Here is a 24137-nt window from a genome sequence, read left to right on the forward strand (position 1 = left end):
TACCTGGGGAAATTTAAAAGGCATTAGAAAACATAAAATAGCTTTATGATATTTTCTATGTAGCATAGTTTATACTTAATCAGTCCATTCTCTGACAATGCATGCATTGACCTTAACCTCTTCTACTTGATAAATCAGCAAGTATTTATTGACACAAAACCAAAAGCATAAAGGTTACATTTTTTCTATCCACCAGCTTCAAAGAGCTGGGCATACACTGATCATCTCCAAAACAGATACTATTTATTGGCAGTCTTCCAGTGTGAAGAGGCATAGATACCTGACCGAAAATATAATTTGACATTAACACCAAATAATCCACTGCTGAAAACATATTTTCCAATGTAATTTCATTTTTAGATATGACATGGATAATTTCAAAACAAAAAAATACCCAGAGCTACCTGGAATTGTATTTATTTTTCCAGATTTCTTCTACCATTTATTGGTAATGTTTGTATTAATTTTATTTCTGAACGATAAGTAGAATAGATAAGGGTATAGAATTTTGATGAGTAGTAATTTTTTATGGGTAATATAAAGTGAGAAAGGGAATCAGAATAACATTAAAAGGATTGTAAAAGATATTTTGGGCATATTGGTGCCAAGCTTGGTGGATGGAGGCAGGAGGATTGCCTGAGTTTGAGGCCAACCTGGGATACACAAAAGGACATTGTTTCAAAAACAACAACTAAACATTTAGTTTTTTCAGTTCAGTAAATTTGAAGCTACAAAATCGTTCTGTTTTATTTATGTATGTATTTATTTGAAGTGGAAATAATCATTTAGATTTTCCATAATAATAATTAAATATAGAGATGTTCCTAAAAATTTGAGAAGTAAAACTATGAAATAATTTAATTGAGTGTGTGAGTGAGCTTGCAATAATTTCAAATTGAGAAAGAAACACAGAAGGATGATGGTTTACATGAACTGTGCTCAGTAGAGCCTTTGAACTTGATGAACTAGGAACCTCAATACCAATATTGTCCATCAATAAGGAATGAATGTCTTGGGATACGTTTTCCTTGATACATTAGTTCTGTGTAGACTAAGGAAAAATGGTAAGTAGCACACTAGGCAAAGACATATGGTGGTATTTCTCATCATGGATATTTCATTAGTAATGAGTAAAGAATGTACTTATGAAACAGCACTTTCAAGTACAGCTAATGTGTAAATGAAGACAATTCCAAATACAATCTCCTAGGAGTTTTCTCTGACGGTATTTTTGGCTTTCAAGTAAGTGAATATCTTGTCCTTTGTCCTTGTATACAGATCTAGAAACTTTTAAAATGTTTGTATTTCATATATATATTTATTACTTGAAAAGATTCTTCTCTCATACAATGCATCCCAACTACAGTTTTCCCCCTCTGCCCCTCCTAGTTCCCCCTACCTCCCCTCTTCTCTAGATCTGCTCCCTCTTTATTTTCTCTTCAGAAAAGAAGAGGTCTCCAAAAGATGAAAGACAAAACAGGACAAAACATGATACAATAAGAGAAGGCAAAAGCCCCCATATCAAGGCTGGACAAGGCAACCAAATAGGAGTAAATGAGTTTAAAGAGGAGGCAAAAGAGTCAGAGACACACCCACTCACTCTTAGGAGTCCCACAAAAACACCAAGCTCACAGGGTAACATGTATGCAGAGGACCTTGTGCAGACCCATGCAGGTCCCGTGCTTACTGTTTCAGTCTCTGGGAGCCCATGTTAGCCCTACTGAGTTGACTCGTGACCGTGTTATCCTGGGGTCCTCCATTCCCCCTGACTCCTACAGTCTTTTTCCCCCTTCATCAGTGGAGGTCCCCAATTTTTGAGGGGAGGGACCAGATGGAGACCTCCAATTAACACATCCTTTCTGCATAGTGTCTGGCTGTTTTTTCTCTGCCTCCACTCCAATCTGCTGCCAGAGGAAGCCTCTCTGATGATGACTGGACAAGGCACTGATCTATGAGTATAGTAGAATATCACTAGAACCATTTCATTGATTTCTTTTTCTAGTTGGGTTTGGTTCTACCCTAAGTCTCTGGCCTATCCAATTGCCTGTTCCTGGCCATCTAGGCAGTGTACGGCATGGGCTCCCTCTCGTGTTCTTGGCCTCAAGTTAAACAGATCTAGAATCTTTATATGACTTTTTCTATCCTAAGAATTTAGCTGTTTACACTGTTGACTTTTAATTTTAAACACCCAAATTTACCATATATGATATCTTCTGGTGTTTTACTGCAGTTATAACTCGCTCCTCTCTGATCACAAGTCACCATACTCAGCTACACTCATTTTAGACAAATTCCTAGTTCTTACTAGATGAGGGGTTTGCAAATAAAAGGTAGGTAAATTCACAGCTGATAAATTGAGAATATCTTCCAAGAGTTTTAGAACTTCAAACCCCCAAATACCATAATAATTGTTGTTTTATACATGAATTCCAAAAAAATAAAAGGGAGAATGGATTTCTGAAACCTATCACTATGAGTAATGAACATATGCCAAAAATACTTATATATAACATACCCAAAGTTACTGCACTTTTATTGCTATAATTATATGGTTCCTGAAGGGTAGCTCTGAAAATCAATGCTTATCATTCCTCAAAAATTATCCATTATTTTATTAAAGGGGCCTGTTTTTCCCCCTATAATTGCACAAATGCTATTTAATTTTCTTAGTATGTTTTTAGATTTTCCCTTTAATCTCAGTCATTTCTTTTTCTCCAAATCTTTACTTTTTTTTTCATTTTCTTTGATAAGAAATTTTCTACTCACTCTACATACCACCCACAGATCCCCCTCCTCCCTCCTCCCTCCTCCCACCCTCCAGCCCTCTCTCCCTAGCCACCCCATATCCCCACATCCCCCAAATCGAGGTCTCCCGTGGGGAGTCAGCAGAGCCCGGCACACTGATCCTAGGCAAGTCCAAGTCCCTCCCCACTGCACCAAGGCTGTGCAAGGTGTAACACCACAGGCACCGGATTCCAGAAGTCTGCCCATGTACCAGGGAGGGATCCCCATACCCCTGCCTGGTGCCCCCCAAACAGTTTGAGCCAAACAACCATTTCTGTATCCAGAGGGCTTAGACAAGTCCCATGGGGGCTTGACAGCCACCAGTCCACAGTTCATGGGCTTCCACTAGTGTGGCCATCATGTCTGCGGGTTTTCTTATCATGATCTTGCCATCCCTCGCCTGCAGAATCTTAGGATTATGCAGATTGTTATAAAACAGAATTCCCTTCTTTTAAAAAGCTGAAGAATATTCTGTTGTGACTGTGTGTTAGTGTGTGTTTGTATACTATCCACTCAACTGCCAATGAGCATTAAGATTTTTCTATATTGACTATTGTAAGTAATGCTGCAAGGATAATGGCAAGAAATTATTTGCATATGACGGTGGAATTTCCTCAGACTGTAACGAATTGTGCAAAAAGGATTCTCATTCAACCATGTGGTAGTTCTAATTTAATCCTTCCTTCCTTTCCTCTACCACCTCTCCCTCTTTCCCTCCGTCTCCCTGTATGCTTTCCTCCCTTTTCTTCTTTCTTTTTTTCCCCAAACCATGGACAATGCCTTAGTAAGAGAGTGCTTTATTCCTGAGCTACATAAAACCATATTTTGAAATTTTGAGATGTATTGTAATTTTCTTTTGTAATGTTGCATTATTTTATATGTATCAACAATTTAAAGATAGATTTATTTTTCACATCCATTCTGAAGTTTTGTGACCTTTGTTAAGACCTCTTTTAACAACTATGAAGTGATATTTCACTTTTATTTTAAAGTTCACTCCTTGATATTAAGTGGTTTTCATTTATTCATATGTTTGTCTTTAGTATGATTTTAATGTTACATTACACGTAGACTTCCATAACTTTTATTAATATACTCTATTTGTACAATTTACAGTTTTCCCATTTTCTCCTCCAGGTAGCACTGATGTTCATGCTTATGGAAGGAGCAAATTACTCTGTGGTGTCGGAGTTTGTATTTCTTGGACTCACCAACTCCTGGGACATTCAGATTCTTGTCTTTGTGCTCTCCTCTATGTTTTATGTGGCAAGCATAATGGGAAACTCCCTCATCATTTTTACCGTGGCTTCAGACCCTCAGTTACACTCTGCAATGTACTTTCTGTTGGCCAACCTCTCCTTCATTGACTTAGGTGTTTCTTGTGTCATGTCTCCTAAGATGATGTATGATCTGTTCAGAAAGCGCAAAGTCATCTCCTTTAGAGGTTGTGTCATTCAGATCTTCTCCATCCATGTCATTGGTGGTGTGGAGATGGTTTTACTCATAGCTATGGCCTTTGATAGATTTGTAGCCATATGTAAACCTCTCCATTACCTGACCATTATGAGCCCAAGAATGTGTCTTTCCTTTGTAGTGACTGCCTGGTTAGTTGGCCTTACACACTCTCTTCTTCAATTGGCTTTTGTAGTCAATTTACCTTTCTGTGGACCAAATGTGTTAGATAGCTTCTACTGTGACCTTCCCCGATTCATCAAACTAGCCTGCATAGACACCCGTAAACTAGAGTTCATGGTCACAGCCAATAGTGGGTTCATCTCTGTGGGCTCCTTTATCATACTGATCATTTCCTATATTGTCATCATAGTCACGGTACAAAAACACTCTTCAAGTGGTTCCTCTAAAGCCCTGTCCACACTTTCAGCTCACATCTCTGTGGTGGTCTTATTCTTTGGTCCTTTGATATTTGTCTACACATGGCCATCTTCCACCATACACCTGGATAAGGTTCTGGCCTTTTTTGATGCAGTTTTCACTCCCTTTCTGAATTCAGTGATCTACACATTCAGGAATCAAGAAATGAAGACAGCAATGAAGAGAGTATTCAGACAGCTCCTGAGTTACAGAAAGATCTCCTAAGTGCTGGTGTTGTGAACATAGAAGGGCCTTTTGACCAATCTCAGTGAAAATCTGCCTGTCTACATTGTTTGTATCCACCAATATTTAGTCAATTTTCTTCTACTTAGGAAGGTGAGACAATCCCTTCTGAAAACAGAAGGAATTACAAATATTTACAAAGTGAAGATTATAATAGTCACAAGTCTCAATTCCCAAGGAATATTTTTGATATAAATCCTTAGACACAAAGAAGCTGGAAGCCTATACTAAGAAATTTAGAACAGAGACAATAAGATTTTTTAAAATCACATGTAGGGGAATTCTGGCAGTACTTACCAGGGATATTTGTTTTTCTTTTTAACCTATAATTTTTCTTTATTCTTGAGAATTTCATACACATATTTAATGAAATACGATCATATTTTTTGATTTCCATCCTTTAACTTTCCAATAGGTTTCCCTCTCAACTTCATATCTTTTTTTTTGTAACCTATTCAGTGTTGTCAGTACTGTCCATATGCATGAGTCTTGTGCCATCCACCAATGCATGGGAAACCTCCCAGTGGGAACATTCTCAAAGAAGAATGATTTTACTTTGCCTAGGAGCTACCAACTGCAATAGCTTCTCAATATGGAATGATGTCTGAAAAGCACATCTTCTATCCAGGCTTGAAGTTTGGTTGGCTTGCTTTTGTATACATCATGTGCAAGTAATTACAGCTGCTGTGAGTTCATGAGTGTGATAGTTATGGCATGTCCAGAAGACTGCCTTCCATTGCACTCTTCCCCATCTTTGGGATGGACTTACATTATTTCTGCCTCTCCTCCACCATCTTCTTTGAGCCTTGGCAGTGTAGTGGATGTTGATAAAGATACTCCATTTAGGGCTGAGCTCTTTGTCTCTTATTCTCACCACTTCCACAATCGTACATTTCAGAATTTACTTTTGCCAACTGCAAGAGAAGCTTCTCTGACCAAGGTTGAGAGAAGTCCTGGTCTGTGGACACTAACAACTATTTAGGAGTCAATGTTATAACATAAGTATTGAATAAATAAAAATAGTAGGCCGTACTCTAGAACACAAGAGTTTCCCAGGCATGACCTTTTGTCTAGGATTTTACTATCAGGAATGTTATATAAATCCCTTTTGTGGAACAGTTCTCAAATCCACCAGAAAGCCAACAGTCATGCCACTACACACTAGTGCCTGGCACGTCATTATTGCAATAAGAAGAGTCCAGCACTAGGTAAGACTATTGTGTTTTCCTTACATGAGCTTACATAAAACTTTTTGGCTTTGTAAAATTTAGCTATTAGGAAAGTTTTAGTTCAAGATTGATTCCTCAATACTCTGCAGCCAAAGTTTGTGATGTCCTCTCAGTAGGGTCTTGCCATGTAGCTGTGGAGGGTAACCAAGGGCAATGACAACAGTCTTTTTGTTTTAGAGTTCATTAGTTTTGACAATCTTTCATTTTCTTAGTAGTTATTATTTTCCTACATGAACACTGTGTATAATCCCTTAAACTGAGTGTGATATGTGTTCTTCCCAGATCTCAACCAATTCCTTGTACCACCTGAAAAACTGCAGAAAGAAAGTGTAGCCATGTACATTTAAAAAGACAAATACACATAAATGTAAAGTACAAGAAAGGTCTAGAACAGTACACACTACAGAATTCTTTCCCCTATAGAAAGAGGCAGGGGAAATGATTTAAAGTTTATGGTGAAGGCATCTTTGCCTTTATGAGGGGTGTTCTAATCTTAAAAATGAGAATAGATTCAAACACTCTCTATAATTAGAAATTATTTTAAAAATCAACAATAGTAGCCAATGATCTCTGCTTTTATTCTGTGACTTTGAATTCAGTTGCATTTGCTCATACTAAAATTAGAACTTTTAACTCTCATACTTCAGACACAGCTTTTGTTCTTACTAAATGAAACAGGTACTGCTCTTATTTAATTTTGCTGTGTTTCATGCTGCTTTGAATGTAAGAATGGTGTACCTGTGAACTGTCTGACCAGAAGACTATCATAAATATAGTGTATGCTATTTATTTGTAGAGGCATTTGAAAGGTGTTTGTGGACCATAGATATGAATACTTTTAGGTGTGCAGAAATGAATTTTGTTTCCCCTATTTTTGCTGCTGTGTAGAGACCCTTATTTTTTATCTATAAGACATTATTAAGAATCCAGTTATTCAAAAAGAAAGGAAGAGCCTAATGGATGAAAACTTTGGAGAAGAAAATACTAAAACGTCCTTCACAGATACAGAGCTCCACAGCCAGGCACCAGGCTGAGCTCCGGGAATCCAATGGTTGAGAGAGAGGAGAGATACTGCAGGTGAGGGACGTTGAGCTCATGATGGGAAGACATGCAGAGATGACCGGCCACACTAGTGGAAGCCCATGAACTGTGGACTGGTGGCTGTGAAGCCCCCATGGGACTGGATTAGGCCCTCTGGAAATGGAAGACGGTGGTTTGGCTCCAACTTTTAGGGGGCAACCAGGCAGGGAGATTTGCATCTGTCCCTGGTCTACAGGCAGAATTCTGGAATCCAGTGTCTGTGGTGTGACACTTTGCATAGCCTTGGTACAGTGGGCAGGGGGTGGGGGGAGCTTGTACCTTCCTAGGCTCAGTGTGCTGTGCTCTGCTGACTCCCCATGGGAGACCTTAGTTTGGGGGATGTGTGGATGCATGGTGGCTTGGGAAAGAGGGCTATGGGGTGGGAGGAGGGAGGAGGGGGTATGTGTGGATAGTATATGGAGTGAGTAGAAAATTTCTTAATAAAGAAAAACAAAAATAATAATAATAAAGAAATGCAATGTTGATAAAGAAAAAATAAAATAGCTTTTAAATGAAGTCCAGGATACTCAGAATAAAAAGGGACACATACATATCACTAGGTATAAAAACTACATGTAAGAGAGACCCTCTTTGTTTAGTTCTTTTGTATTTAATTTAATAATATCAGTCTTGAATTTGATTCTTCCTTCCTTCCTTCCTTACTTCCTCCCTTCTTTCCTTCCTCCCTCCCTCCCTCCCCTCCTTCCTTCATTTAATTTCTCCTAGACAAATGGTTTAGTCAGCTGACATTTTTGTAGGGTTAAATGTCTAGGGAGCATGATATGAGTCTCCTTGGCATATCACTACCATATTGATGGAATCACGGAAGGAGTATGTGCTATAGAGAGAGGTCACAAATCAAATGCCAAAGACAGGAATTTAGAGATCAGGTTCACCTTTTTTCTTTATAACCCATTCCTTGGGAACTGGGGACCAACATAAGTGTCACCACCTCTTTATGTTGCCACACTGGGAATGAAGGTTTGAGGACAGGATTCTTTAGGCCCAGAACTTCCCTTTCACTTTACCCAGAGCACAGCATGCTCTCATAGACAAATGCTAACATCCTCAGTTTAGTCAATCAGACACATTAAAATTAACCGCTATGTAGCCCTTGGGTGACCTAAGATGTCCCTTTTCAGTATGTCATCATTTCAATGTAGCCTAGCTGCTTTGCTTTTGGATCTAAGGTTTATTTAACTTTCTGAGTTTTATCCTGAATATTATCTCTTTAATTGCACCTTAATGAGTCCTTTATTCCTCATGAATTATTGAACCATGAACCCTCTTACCTAACATTTCAAAGATTATCCAGCTTTTTAGAAATTCTGTCACATTCCTTTACACAGTGAAGAGAAAGAATCAGATTCTGTTTGCCCTCACTCTTTCTCAGGTTTTGAATTTCATGTTTGAAAATGATGAATGAAAAATATAGACAATAAAATATGTGAAGAAAAGTGCTATGCTTTGTGTATTGAAGATAATCATCCAGAAAGATACATCATTTTGCAAGATTTTAGGAGTGTTTCTATTAGAGCTGTGAAGAGGAGCATTCGTTAATGAATCATCACCCACGTCCAGTAGACAGCACTGCCTGGAACTCCTAGGGTGTTTCTCTGGTTTCCTTCTATATTCAATGGCTGTTGTTTTCTCCTCAAACCAATATTGCATCTCATTGAGTTCACTGCTGCATAACACTGTTGAAGACTTTATTCTCCCAGCAGTCTGCATAGAACCATCTGGCACTATGAAAGCTAACTCAGCCTAATTCCAGTCTGATTTCTTTATATTGTACAATCAAGGAGTACTGTTTGGGGGCTTCTAGGACCTCCTTGGAGAACAATAATAAGAAGGTACCCCACACACAGCTTATTTATTTATTGATCGCCTTCAGTAAGAAAAACAACAGTTCAGTGCCTGATTTCACTTTCAAAGTACATAGCTTTGTACTTGTCCATAAAATATGATGCATATGTGAGAATCACTGCCTTGGAGAGCTCAGCTCATGAGCAGAAATTTAAAACCTCTGAAGATAGCCATTCTGTCATAGAAAGCATTGTGTTTGACTTTGAAAAAATAATGTATCACATGATGTTGTAGGTCTACTTCTCTTCAGAGAATAAACAGGACATTAGGCACAGGATAGGCTTTCAATTCAGAAAACATAATTAATGCCATGGCTCAGCTACCTACAATTTATTCCAGAGATAGTTTATTAATCTACTGTATAAATTTAAAAATGAATTTTACATTAGACTTTAAACATAGTAAAAGTTCAAAACCCTGCTGCTGAGGATATGGTCCTACCACAGGTGGGGTCTGTTTTGATGTCCATGGGCAATGTTGTAACCAAAGGCCACATGGATTCCCAAACTTTAAGCTGCAACCTATGACCATGTTGGTGTCTGAAGAACATACTGCCACCAATGCCATTCCAATTTGGGTGGCCTGCGCTGTCACACAGGGCCATGTGGTCCTCTGGGCCCAGGCTAATGCCAGGGGTCATATGTGAGTCTGTGGCCCTACAGCAGCCATGATTTTCATTGATGTCCATGGATCCTATTACCACTGAGGGTTGAGAGGATGCCCAGGGTCTGGTCAGCCACCTGAGATCATGTCAGTGTCTGAGTGTCATGCAGCCCTCAGAGCCATACTGATCTGGATGACCTGTGCTGCCACCAGAGCCCTGGTAGCATCTGGGCCAGAGCTGCTAACTAGACAGAGCCATGTCTGAATCCATGGTCCTACTGCAGATTGATGTCCATGATCCATGTTACCACAGGGAATCATAGGATCCATGCATGTTGAAATCAAAGGGCCATGCTGAGCTGACCCCATCTCTCATGGGAGAGCTGGCCAACACTTGGAACAACAGCATGAGCATGGGAGAGTTAGCCCCAATGGCATGGGCCTAGTAGAACTGGCTCTGCCCTTCACCTGAAGGAGGTGGTCCCAGCAGCATGGACTGACCAGCTTAGCCATCACCCAGACTTACATCCTGGGCATTGAGTTGGCCTACCCTAACATCTACTTCATTTATAACCTGCTGGAACACATGTAGAACAATAGCCACAGGTTCCCCATGACTCGGGGCAACAACAAAACATCCAAGAGGAATTTCAATGAGGGTCCAGTGATGATGGTGTACCAGAGGGAGAGGTCTTCAACCAGACCAATGTCTCACTGCAATGAACATTTGTGGATGGGGTTGACTGGAGAAATGGGTATACTGTGTGACACACCATAACTCCCAGTGACATTAGGGTTAATGAAGAGCTATTAATGAGACAGGAAAGATGGAAGAGTGAAGTGGGGTTTTTTTTAATCTGTTTTGTTTTTAATTAATGTTCTTTTAGGGGAATGCTGCTGAGTTGAAGGGTGGATATGGAGGGACTGGAAAGTGAGTGTGATTTGGATGTATGATGTGAAATTCCCCCAAAAAATCAATAAATAATGTTATACCTTAAAAAGATTATTTGAAATATGTTAAATATCTCCCATTCAATAGTAGATCATACTATTCATGCTACTGAGTAAACAAAGTGGACCTTCAAATATATTTAAAAGTATTTTTTTCTAAAAGAACACTCTGTCTCCTTGGTGCTCACACTAAATTAAATATAATTCATTAGTGTTCATTCTCAACTAGATACAACTCCCATAGATTCAAGGAATACATGTTTTCTAAATATTTTTTAAGGTCTCTGTTTTTCAGTAGTGTGCATTATAATATACCCTTTGAATAATGCAGCAATCACTATGAGAATGCAAGCATCTTATTGACGTGCTAATATTTTTCTGGAGGAATCTCCATATATTCACTTAGAATCTAAACTAATCTTCACTCATCAACACTGTATGAGTTTCCTTTGCTCCACATTCACAAGAATTTGTCTTCTTTTGTCTTTGTGATGATAACCAAGGTATTTGATCCAAACACACTGGTCGAAATATATTATATTGAGTATTGTCTATGTGTTCCACATTGGGTGCCACTACTTCCTTTTCTTCATGCATTGAGTTGGAATAGAACATGGCAATGATCTTGGAGTTTGCCAATTGTACTTATTCCTAGAAATTATCTTGAGGCACTAATATCTGAAGAATGATGGAAATTGTAGACATAGAGAAAACACTGAGAAGGAAAATTATAAAATGGAAAGTCGTTGGGTGGTGGTGGCTCATGCCTGTAAGCCCAGCACTCGAGAGTCAGAGGCAGGTGGATCTCTGTGAGTTCCAGGCCAACCTGGTCTACAGAGCTAGTCCAGAACAGGCTCCAAAGCGGAAAAAAAAACCCTGTCTCAAAAAACAAAAAACAAAAAACAAAAAAAAAATGAAAGTCTTGTTAAATATTGGCACAGATGATTGTTTTAAAATTCTGAGATAGCATTGCCTCTTCCAGTTAGGAATTAGCATCCAATTATTTGATAATATTTCTTGTTTATGAAGAGATTTTCTATTCATTCTACTTGTCAACCACAGATTCCCCTGTCCTCCTCTTCTCACCCACCCCCAGGCATTGCCCCCCCATACCACGCCCCATTCTGATGGAAAAAGTCTCTACAGTCTGAGGTCTGGGGCTTAGAACTTTATGGAACTGGAAGACACAAATTGCCAAAGTGAGTGATAGCTTAGTGTGTGTTGGTTTCTCATTGACTGAATCTTCATTGCTAATTCTAGAATAGGTAGTTAACTGTTTTTGTCTAACATCTCTGCCTATTGGATTTCTGGGGTTCTGACTTTCCCATCAGTTACTTTAATCACTCATTCTGAGGCAAAAAATATTTCTGAGCATCTGTGTGAGATGCTTTTGTTCTTCACTTCTTTCATCCTTTTTATTCCCTGGGAGACAATGTAGACTCAGTGGGCCACACTAATTAGAAGTCTTTTTACTGGGGGAAAACAACATAAAGCTCTTTTGTTTTGTAAAGGGTGCTTCTCTCAGTCCAAATGTGAAGTTATCCTCCTCTCAACCAGGAGACATTCCCCCACTTAGAGAACTACCATGTAAGTAAAACACGTGTGTGAACAGATGATTCGCAGTAGAGCAGACTTTATTACAACAGAAAATCTGCCTACAAATATTGGTCATAAATTATGGACCAGTTTAAGCTACAATTTCGTTTCTGATATGTTTGCTTTGTGTGTTCAAGAAGAAGCAAAGAGCAGAGTCCCAAATGAGCATGTATGAATTTTCTCAAGCTTTTGGAGATGTTTAGAGAAGGCTCCAGGTTGCTACAAAATAAAGGTAGATAGCTTGACACACAAACAGTACTATGGAAGAACAGTGCATAATTTGTTCATATTTCCTACTCCACATGACTTTCCTAGTTTCTTATCATTTTAGCTTTTAATAGCAATAGAATTCTAATTTATACTTTCAGCTTCAATGCTCTGCAGAGCTTTGATTTCTGTCACTTCTACGCATAATTCAAAACAATTTCTGTTTTTCTCATTGGGAATTGCAGCTTCCATATGATGAAAGCTTCTCATTATCTCTTAGTTCTTTTTTCTCCTTTTTTTATTTATTATATTTGTGTTTTGATTTTACACATCAGCCATGGGTTCCCCTGTCCTCCCCCCTCCCACCCCCACGACCTCACCTTCCCCCCAGCCCCTCCCTTCCATTCCCATTTCCTCCAGGGCCAAGACTCCCCTCTGGATTCAATTCAGCCTGGTAGATTCATAATGGGCAGGTCCAGGCTCCTCCTTCCAGGCTGAGCAAAGTGTCCCTGTGTAAGCCCAAGGTTCCAGACAGCCAGCTCATGAACTAAGGACAGGTCCAGGTCTCACTGCCTGGGTGCCTACCAAATAGTACAAGCTATTGATTTGTCTCACTTATCTGGAGGGCGCGATCCAGTTAAGGGCTCCATAGCCTTTGGTTCATAATTCATGTGCTTCCATTCATTTGGCTATTTGTCCCTGTGCTTTTCCAATCTTGATCTCAACAATTCACACTCTTACAGTCCCTCCTCTTTCTCAACAAAAGGACTGCTGGAGTTCTGCAAGGAGCACAGCAGAGGATCTCTGCATCCATTTCCATCAGTTATTGGATGAGAGTTCCAGCAAGGCCATTATGGTGTTTGGCCATCTGATCACCAGACTAGGTCACATCAGGCTTTCTCTCGACCATTGCCAGCAGACTACAGATGATGTATCATTGTTGATTTCTGGGGACCTCTCCAGCACTCTGCCTCTTCCTGTTCTCATGTGGTCATCACTTATTATGGTCTGTTATTCCTTGTTCTCCCTTTCTGTTCTTGATCCAGCTGGGATCCACTGCTCCCCTAAGCTCTCTTTCCCTCGAACGTTGCCCTTCATTATTCCAACTGTCATACAGGTTGTTCATGTAGATCTCATCCATTTCTCTGTCATTGGGCAATCCCTGTGTCTTTCCTATGGGTCCCATTTTCTAGGGAGCCTCCCTGGAGTTGTGTAGGAGTCTAGTCATCTTTGTTTTACATCTAGTATCCTACTATGAGTGAGTACATACCATGTTCGTACTTCTGAGTCTGGGTTACCTCACTCAGGATGATGTTTTCTAGATCCATGCATTTGCCTGCAAACCTCATGATGTCATTGTTTTTCTCTGATGAGTAGTACTCCATTGTGTACCATATTTTCTTTATCCATTCTTCAGTCGAAGGGCATCTAGGTTGTTTCCAGGTTCTAGCTATTACAAACAATGCTGATATGAACATAGAGGAGCAAATGCCCTTGTGGTATGATTGAGTATTCCTTGGGTATATGCCCAAGAGTGCTACAGCTGGGTCTTGGGGGAGATGGATGCCCAATTTTCTAAGGAAGCATCATATTGATTTCCAAAGTGGCTGTACAAGCTTGCATTCCCACCAGCAGTGGAGGAGAGTTCCCCTTGCTCCACATCCTCTCCAGCATAAGCGGTCTTCTGTGCTTTTGATCTTAGCCATTCTGACAGGTGTAAGGTGGTATCTCAGAGTCATTTTGATTTGCATTTCCCGGATAATTAGGGATGTTGAGCAATTCCTTAAATGTCTTTCAGCCATTTGAACTTCCTCTGTTGAGAATTCTCTGTTTAGTTCTATAGCCCATTTCTTAATTGGACTGTTGGGCATTTTGATGTCTAATTTCTTGAGTTCTTTATATATTCTGGATATCAGCCCTCTGTCAGATGTGGGGTTGGTGAAGACCTTTTCCCATTCTGTAGGCTATCACTTTGTCTTGTTGACCGTGTCCTTTGCTCTACAAAAGCTTCTCAGTTTCAACAGGTCCCATTGATTGATTGTTTCTCTGAGTGTCTGTGCTACTGGTGTTATATTTTGAAAGTGATCCCTGGTGCCAATGCGTTCAAGACTACTTCCTACTTTCTTTTCTATCAGGTTCAGAGTAACTGGATTTATGTTGAGGTCTTTGATCCACTTGGACTTAAGTTTTGTGCACGGTGACAGATATGGATCTATTTGCAGCCTTCTACACGCTGACATCCAGTTATGCCAGCACCATTTGTTGAAGTTGCTTTCTTTTTTCCATTGTACAGTTTTGGCTTCTTTGTCAAAAATTATATGTTCATAGGTGTGCAAGTTAATGTCAGGGTCTTCAGTATGATTCCATTGTTCCACATGTCAGTTTTTATGCCAGTACCAAGCTGTTTTTATTACAGTAGCTCTATAGTAGAGCTTGAGGTCGGGGATTGTGATGCCTCCAGAGGTTGTTTTATTGTACAGGATTCTTTCGGCTATCCTTGGTTTTTTGTTTTTCCATATGAAGTTGAGTATTATTCTTTCCAGATCTGTGAAGAATAGTGTTGGTAATTTGATGGGGATTGCGTTGAATCTGTAGATTGCTTTTGGTAAGATGGTCATTTTTACTATGTTAATCCTGCCTATCCATGAGCATGGGAGATCTTTCCATTTTCTGACATCTACAATTTCTTTTTTCGGGGACTTAAAGTTCTTGTCATATAGGTCCTTCACATGCTTAGTAGGAGTAACCCCAATGTATTTTATATCATTTGTGGCTATTGTAAAGGGTGATGTATCTCTGATTTCCTTCTCAGCCTGTTTGTCTATTGTGTATAGGAGGGCTACTGATTTTTTTGAGTTGATCTTGTATCCTGCTATGTTGCTGAAGGTTTTTATTAGCTGTATCAGTTCCTTGGTTGAATTTTTGGGATCTCTAATATATACTATCATGTCATCTGCAAATAGGGAGAGCTTGACTTCTTCCTTTCCAATTTGTATCCCCTTAATCTCTTTATGTTGTCTTATAGCTCTGGCTAGAACTTCAAGTACTATATTGAATAAGTATGCAGAGAGGGGACAGCCTTGCCTTGTTCCTGATTTTAGTGGTATTGCTTTGAGTTTCTCCCCATTTAGTTTGATGTTGGCTGTTGGCTTGCTGTAGATTGCCTTTATTATGTTTAGGTATGTTCCCTGTATTCCTGATCACACCAAGACCTTTATCATGAAGGGGTGTTGGATTTTGTCAAATGCCCTTTCTGCATGATCATGTGGGTTTTTTTCTTTGAGTTTGTTTATATGGTGTATTACATTGATGGACTTTCATATGTTGAACCACCCTTGCATCCCTGGGATGAAGCCTACTTGATCATGGTGGATAATTGTTTTGATGTGTTCTTGGAGTCTGTTTTCCAGTATTTTATTGATTATTTTTGCATCAATGTTCATGAGAGAAATCAATGTGTAGTTCTCTTTCTTTGTTGCATCTTTGTTTGGTTTAGGAATCAGGGTAATTATAGCCTCATAGAAGGACTTTGGTAATATACCTTCTGCTTCTACTGTGTGGAACAATTTAAAGAGCATTGGTATTAAGTCTTCTTTGAAGATCTGTTAGAATTCTGCACTGAAACCATCTGGTCCAGGCCTTTTTTTGGTTGGGAGACTTTTAATGACTGATTCTATTTCCTTAGAGGTTATTGGACTATTTAAATGGTTTCTCTGGTCTTGGTTTAAATTAGATATGTGGTACCTATCCAGAAAATTATTCAATTCTTTTAGATTTTCCAGTTTTGTGGAGTAGAGGTATTTGAAGTATGACCTGATGATTCTCTGGATTTCCTCATTGTCTGTTGTTATGTCCCCCTTTTCATTCCTGATTTTGTTAATTTGGATGCTCTCCCTCTGTCTTTTGGTTAGTTTGGATAAGGGCTTGTAAATCTTGTTGATTTTCTCAAAGAACCAGCACTTCGTTTCATTAATCCTTTGTATTCTTCTCTTTATTTCTATTTTATTGATTTCAGCTCTCAATTTGATAATTTCCTGGTGTCTATTCCTCCTGGGAGACTTTGCTTCTTCCTGTTCAGGGGCTTTGAGGTGTGTTGTCAAGTCACTAGCGTGAGATTTCTCCAGCTTCTTTATGTGGGCATTCAGTGCTATGAATTTCCCTCTTAGCACTGTTTTCATAGTATCCCATAAGTTTGGGTATGTGGTGTATTCATTTTCATTGATCTCTAGGAAGACTTTAATTTCTTTCTTTATTTCTTCCTTAACCCATTGGTGATTCAGTTGAACATTATTCAGTTTCCATGAGATTGTAGGATTTCTGTAGTATTTTCTGTTGTTGAAATCTAACTTAAAACCATGGTGGTTCAATAGAACACAGGAGGTTATTCCAATTGTTTTGTATCTTTTGAGATTTGCTTTGTGGCCAAGTATGTGGTCGATTTTAGAGAAGGTTCCACGGGGTGTTGAGAAGAAGTTATATTCTTTTTTGTTCAGGTTGAATGTTCTGTACATATCAATTAAGTCCATTTGAGCCATAACATCAGTTAAGTCCATTATGTCTCTGTTAAGTTTCAATTTGGCAGATCTGTCCAGAGGTGAAAGTGGGGTGTTGAAGTCTCCCACTATTAATGTGTGGGGTTTTATATGTGATTTTAAACTTTAGTAATGTTTCTTTTACATATTTGGGTGCTCTTGTGTTTGGGGCATAAATGTTCAGAATTGAGACTTCATCTTGATGGATCTTTCCTGCAATGAGTATGTAATGTCCTTCATCATCTCTTTTGATTGATTTTAGTTTGAAGTCTATTTTGCTGGACATTAGGATGGCTACACCAGCTTGCTTCTTAAGACCATTTAATTGGAAAGTCTTTTCCCAGCCTTTTATTCGTAGGAGGTGTCTGTCTTTGAATTTGAGGTGTGTTTCTTGTATGCAGCAGAAAGATGGGTCCTGTTTTCATTTCCATTCTGTTAGTATGTGTCTTTTTATAGGTGAATTAAGTCCATTGATATTAAGGGATATTAATGACCAGTGATTGTTCATTCCTGTTGTTATTTTTATTTTTTGGTGGTAATATGTGTGTACTTCTCTTCTTTGGGGTTTACTGCTGTGGTGTTATCTATTGCCTGTGTTTTCATGGGTGTATCTGCCTTCCTTAGGTTGGAATTTTCCTTCTAGTGCTTTCTGTAGGGCTGGGTTTGTGGATAAGTATTGTTTAAATCTGGTTTTGTCTTGGAAGGTCTTGCTTACTCCATCTATGATGATTGAAAGTTTTGCTGAGTATATTAGTCTAGGCTGGCATCCATGGTCTCTTAGTGTCTGCATTATATCTGTCCAGGTCCTTCTGGCTTTCAAAGTCTCCATTGAGAAATCGAGTGTTATTCTGATGGGTTTGCCTTTATAAGTCACTTGGCTTTTTTCCTTTGCTGCCCTTAATATTCTTTCTTTATTCTGTATATTTAGTTGTTTAATTATTATGTGGTGAGGGGGCTTTTTTGAGGGGGTGGTGGTCTAGACTGTTTGGTGTTCTGTAGGCTTCTTGCATCTTCATAGGCATTTCCTTTTTTAAGTTGGGAAAGTTTTCTTCTATGAGCTTGTTAAATATATTTTCTGTGCCTTTGAGTTGGTATTCTTCTCCTTCCTCTATCCCTATTATTCGTAGGTTTTGTCTTTTCATAGTGTCCCAAATTTCTTGGACATTTTGGGTCATGACTTTGTTGGCTTTAGTGTTTTCTTTGACTGATGAATCTACTTCTTCTAATGTATCTCCAACACCAGAGATCCTCTCTTCCATCTCTTGCATTCTGTTGGTTATACTTGCATCTGAAGTTCCTGTTTGTTTACTCAGATTTTCTATTTCCAACATTCCTTCTGCTAGTGTCTTCTTCATTTTTTCTATTTCCCTCTTCAGGTCTTGGACTGTTTCCCTTGCTTTTTCATGATTTTCTTTCAGAGACTTATTGTTTCCTTCTGCTATAATTGTCCTTTCCACTAGTTTTTTATAGCGTTCTTCCCATTTTTTGTTTGTCTGTTCCTCTAATTTATTTTTGATTTCTTCTATATAAGGCTCTAGCCTCTTCATGATGTTACTTATAAGGTTGTTTTCTCCTGCTTCTTCTTCCTTTCTGTGATGTTCAGGTCTAGCTGTTGGAGAAGGGCTAGGTTCTGGTGATGCTGTATTGCTCTTTATTTTGTTGTATGTACTTCTGCCTTGACGTCTGCCCATCTCCTCTTGGGTTCATTCTTGGTCTTATCAGTGTTCTTGGTCCAGACAGAGCTGACAGATTTAGGGAGCCTATTCCAGATGGAAGCTCTGGGCTGGATGGGAGCTCTGGTCCAGATGAGAGTGCTGGATGGATAGGAGCTGGACTCTGAGTCTCGGAAAGTTCCTGGGCTCTCCTTATTTTGTCCAGATGATAGCTCCTCTCGTCCTGTGTGAGTTCCTCTGGTCCAGATGGGAGTTCCAGGGCAGGTTGGAAGCTGGGGGCTGGTTTCTAAGTCTCTAGAAGTGGCTGGGGTCTCAGGCAGATTGATGTGGTGGCAGGGCATGGAGGCTGTAAGGTTCACTAGAGGGTCTTGGAGAGGGGGAACCTTCCTGGTGGGGATGGGGCGTCCTGCCCAATGGCCAGAAACTGGGGCCCAGTTGAGCAGGTCTTCCCTGGAGTAGCTGGTACACCGGGCTATTACCCCAGGCACTCACTTCTGCTCCAGGTGGGAGTTCCAGGGCAGGATGGAAGCTGGAGCTGGTCTTTAATTCTCAGGAAGTGGCTGTGGTCTCAGGCATATGGGTGTGGGACCAGGGTGTGGAGACTGCAGGGTCTACCTGCAGTCTTGGAAAAGGGGAGCCTTCCCACAGGGCCTGCCGATTGGCCGGAAACTGGGGCCAAGTTGGGCAGGTCCTCCCGGTATGGCCTGTGTCCAGGGGTGGGACCCAGGGGAAGTTGCTTCTCTGACTATAACCCCAGGCACTCACCTCTGGTCTAATGGGAGTTCCGGGGCGGATCCTAAATATTTTTTAAGATCTCTGTTTTTCAGTAGTGTGCATTAAAATATACCCTTTGAATAATAAAGCAATCACTATGAGAATGCAAGCATCTTATTGACATGCTAATATTTTTCTGGAGGAATCTCCATATATTCACTTAGCATCAAAACTAATCTTCATTCATCAACACTGTATGAGTTTCCTTTGCTCCACATTCACAAGAATTTGTCATCTTTTGTCTTTGTGATGATAACCACTGTATTTGATCCAAACACACTGGTAGAAAAACATTTACTAAGTATTGTCTATGTGTTCCACATTGGGTGCCACTGCTTCCTTTTCTTCATGCATTGAGTTGGAGGAGAACATGGCAGTGATCTTGGAGTCTGCCAATTGTACTTCTTCCTAGAAATTATCTTGAGGCACTAACATCTGAAGAATGATGAAAATTGTAGACGTAGAGAAAACACTGAGAAGCAAAATTATAAAGTGGAAAGTCTTGTTAAATATAGACACAGATAATTGTTTGAAAATTCTGAGATAGCATTGCTTCTTCTAGTTAGGAATTAGCACCCAATTATTATCAGCCAGGCCCCAAATGGAGCTCCAGGTGTCCAAAAGTCAAGAAAGAGGAGGGACTGTAAGAGTGTGAATTGTTGAATCCAAGATTGCAAAAAGAACAGGGACAAATAGCCAATCGAATGGAAGCACATGAATTATGAACCAATGGCTGTGGAGCCCCCAGCTAGATCAGGCCCTCTGGATAAGTGAGACAAATGAATAGCTTGATCTGTTTGGGAGGCACCCAAGCTGTGGGACCTGAACCTGTCCTTAGTGCATGAGCTGGCTGTTTGGAACCTTGGGCTTACACAGGAACACATGCTCAGCCTGGAAGGAGTGGACAGGACCTGCCTGTACTGAATCCACCAGGTTGAAATGAATCCCCAGGGGTGTCTTGGTCCTGGAGGACATGGGAATGGAGGGGAGGGGCTGGAGGTAAGGTGGGGGTGGGTGCGGGAGTGGGGAGGACAGGGGAACCCATGGCTGATGAATAAAATTAAAACACATAATAATAAAAAATAAATAAAAATAAAAAATTTAAAAATTTAAAAAATCTATCCATAAAACAACCAAAGAAAACAATTATTTGATTGTATGTCTTTTTTATTAAGAGATTTTCTATTCATTCTACTTGTCAACCACAGATTCCCCTGTCCTCCCTCCTCCCATCCCCAAACCCTCCCCCTCCCATTCCACCCCCCATTCTGATGGAAAAAGTCTCTACAGTCTGAGGTCTGGGGCTTAGAACTTTATGGAACTGGAAGACACAAATTGCCAAAGTGAGTGATAGCTTAGTGTGTGTTGGTTTCTCATTGGCTGAATCTTCATTGCTAATTCTAGAATAGGTAGTTAACTGTTTCTGTCTAACATCTCTGCCTATTGGATTTCTGAGGTTCTGACTTTCCCATCAGTTACTTTAATCACACATTCTGAGGCAAAAAATATTTCTGAGCATCTGTGTGAGATGCTTTTGTTCTTCACTTCTTTCGTCCTTTTTATTCCCTGGGTGACAATATAGACTCAGTGGACCACACTAATTAGAAGTCTTTTTACTGGGGAAAAACAACATAAGGCCCTTTTGTTTTGTAAAGGGTGCTTCTCTCAGTCCAAATGTGAAGTTATCCTCCTCTCAACCAGGAGAAATTCCCCCACTTAGAGAATTACCATGTAAGTAAAACACGTGTGTGAACAGATAGTTCACAGTAGAGCAGACTTCATTCCAACAAAACCTATGGACAGACAATCTGCCTACAATTATTGGTCATAAATTATTGACCAGTTTAAGCTACAATTTCGTTTTTGACATGTTTGCTTCATGTGTTCTAGAAGAAGAAAAGAGCAGAGTACCAAAAGAGCATGTATGAATTTTCTCAAGCTTTTGGAAAAGATGTTTACAGAAAGCTCCAGGGGGCTACAAAATAAAGGTAGATAGCTTGACACACAAACAGTACTATGGAAGAACAGTGCATAATTTGTTCATATTTCCACTCCACATTACTTTCCTAGTTTCTTATCCTTTTAGTTTTTAATAGCAATATAATTCTAATTTATATTTTCAGCTTCTATGTTCTATGCAGCTTTGATTTCTGTCACTTCTAAGCATTATTCAAAGCAATTTCTGTTTTTCTCCTTGGGAATCGCAGTTCTCATATGATGGAAGCTTCTCATTATCTCTTAGTTCTTTAAGAGTGTGAATCCCATCTGAGGACAGATTCTGTTGAACTAACTCAGGTAAGAGTTCCATTACCTTTCTTTCCAAACAAGACCCCGACATTTCCATTCCTCAGTATCAGTCAATGGTAGGGCTGGAAACAGAGTCATCCATTGTTCTTCTTTTCTAATTATATTTTTCATAATCAATCAGTTACCAGCAGTGGGTCCCAGACTGACTCTGCATACACTTTCCATGGAAGAATAAGAGGCTCATGGGGCACTATCTTTCACTGGCTATTGATAGATTCTAGGAAAGGAACAATATTGTATACCCACTGTTGAGCCCACCAGCCTCCAACACAGAGCTCCAGACCCATAGCTACACAGGTGGACCTGATTAGACTAAGTGGTCACAAAACAAAATGAATAGCTAGTACATAAAAGAGTATTTGCCAGGGAGTGTGGATGGGGTGGTAGGAAGACTTAAGATGGTGAGGGATTGTGGATGAGAGTGGTCAGTATACACTGTGTACATGTATTAAATTATCTGAGAACAAATTTAATTTGTGAAAAAGCACTATTTGGGGCAAGCAAAGATTTAATATTTTTAAAAGGTAACTTTTTCATTGATGACACTAAATGTGAACCTAGGAAACCAAAATGTGTCAGTAATTTAAAAACACAAAGTTCCAGAACAAAGTAAGGGATCAAAGCACAAAAGCTAAAAGCACAAATTTCTTTTAGCATGCCTCCATGTCGTGGCACTAATTTCCTGTATGGAAGCTAGTGAGTACAAGTGACTGTAGAGGGTGTTTGTCTCTCCTTAGATTCTCAAATGCCTTTGCCTCTAGTTTTCCTTTCTTGGCTATACATTTCAAAATAAACTTAGGGTTAAATAATGAAGTGACCCTAAATGTGCAAGCATAGGAAAAGTTCTGTACCTGGTCTCTATGAGAGAGCTGTAAAATCTGCCTGGAAAACAACAGGGTGTCTTTAGTGTTCTGTATTTGAGTCATTGCTTTACAACCAGGACACCCCTTTGCTTAATAATAATATTTTCTCCCTCTTGTGCCCTCCACAGAATAGTCACCTTATGGTCAGACTTTCACAAGTTGATGGATGGAGGAAATCACTCTGTGGTATCAGAATTTTTGTTGCTGGGCCTCACCAATTCATGGAGAATTCAGATTCTCCTTTTTCTGTTCTTCACAGTATTTTATGTAGCAAGCATGCTGGGAAATCTTCTCATTGTGCTCACAATCATCTCAGACCATCACTTACACTCCCCCATGTACTTCCTGCTGGCAAACCTCTCCTTCATAGATACAGGTGTGTCCAGCATTGCTACTCCAAAGATGATTTATGACCTCTTCAGGAAGTACAAAGTCATCTCCCTGAATGGGTGCATCACTCAGATGTTCTTCATTCACACTGTTGGAGGAACAGAGATGGTGCTGCTCATTGTCATGGCCTATGACCGGTACATTGCTATCTGTAAGCCCCTCCACTACCTCACCATCATGAGTCTAAGAATGTGCATTTTTCTTTTGGCTCTGGCTTGGACCATTGGTCTTATCCATTCTGTGGCCCAATTGGCTTTTGTTGTAAATTTACCCTTCTGTGGCACTAATAGAATGGATAGCTTTTATTGTGATTTTCCTCGGTTCATCAAACTTGCATGTACAGACACATACAGACTGGAGTTCCTGGTCACTGCCAACAGTGGTTTCATCTCCATGGCCACCTTCTTCATCCTGGTTGTGTCTTACATCTTCATCCTGGTCACAGTCCGTAAACACTCCTCAGGTGCTTCCTCCAAGGCCCTCTCCACTCTCTCAGCTCACATCACTGTGGTGGTTTTCTTCTTTGGTCCTTGCATTATTGTCTATGTGTGGCCTTTCCCTACGTTACCCATAGATAAATTTTTAGCAATTTTTGATGCTATCATCACTCCTTTTATGAATCCTGTCATCTATACTCTTAGAAATAAGGAGATGAAGGTTGCAATAAGGAGACTCTTTATTAGGGCTTTAAGTTTCAAAAATTCTTTCATTGAGAGTTCAAGAGATTCAGATTAAAATAGAACATTCTTGAGGGAAATCATTTTTATTCTTTACTGAGTGGTCTGCCCTAGAAACATTCATGCAAGCAACTTTGAATGGACCCAGCAGGTTGTATTTATATGTTATATGGTATGTGTACATAAACGTGTGTATATATATATAATTTATATGTATATGTAACAACAGTAAATGAAGATGAGGCCTTAAATTTGATAGGGGAAGGGTTGTCAGATGTGAGGGTGATATGAGGGAGAAAAGGAAAGACAGAAATTATGTAATAACATTTTAATTAAATACTTTTTAATTTACTTCTAAGAAAAGCAGTTTCAAAGATCTGTTTAATTTACTGTTTTAAATACCAACTGTGAAATGCCTCCTCAAGTATTCTCTGCAGATATGATCAGTTTTTGCTAAGTAATTCTTGGATTTTAAAGATTTTATTGAAAA

General features: G+C 39.6%; 2 protein-coding genes across 2 annotated transcripts; both read left to right on the forward strand.

Moving 5' to 3' along the window:
- Positions 1-3936: 3936 nt before the first annotated feature.
- On the forward strand, positions 3937-4881 carry LOC118582723 (olfactory receptor 4F3/4F16/4F29-like). Its single transcript, XM_036185799.1, has one exon. The coding sequence runs from the start codon at positions 3937-3939 to the stop codon at positions 4879-4881; it is 945 nt and encodes a 314-aa protein (XP_036041692.1).
- Positions 4882-22696: 17815 nt separating this feature from the next.
- Positions 22697-23789, forward strand: LOC118582512 (olfactory receptor 4F3/4F16/4F29-like). The gene has a single exon (XM_036185451.1). It carries the CDS (start codon positions 22743-22745, stop codon positions 23703-23705), a length of 963 nt encoding a protein of 320 aa, XP_036041344.1. The 5' UTR covers positions 22697-22742; the 3' UTR covers positions 23706-23789.
- The last annotated feature ends 348 nt before the right edge of the window (positions 23790-24137 follow it).

Source organism: Onychomys torridus, chromosome 4, assembly GCF_903995425.1.
Source record: "Onychomys torridus chromosome 4, mOncTor1.1, whole genome shotgun sequence".
Taxonomy (NCBI): domain Eukaryota; kingdom Metazoa; phylum Chordata; class Mammalia; order Rodentia; family Cricetidae; genus Onychomys; species Onychomys torridus.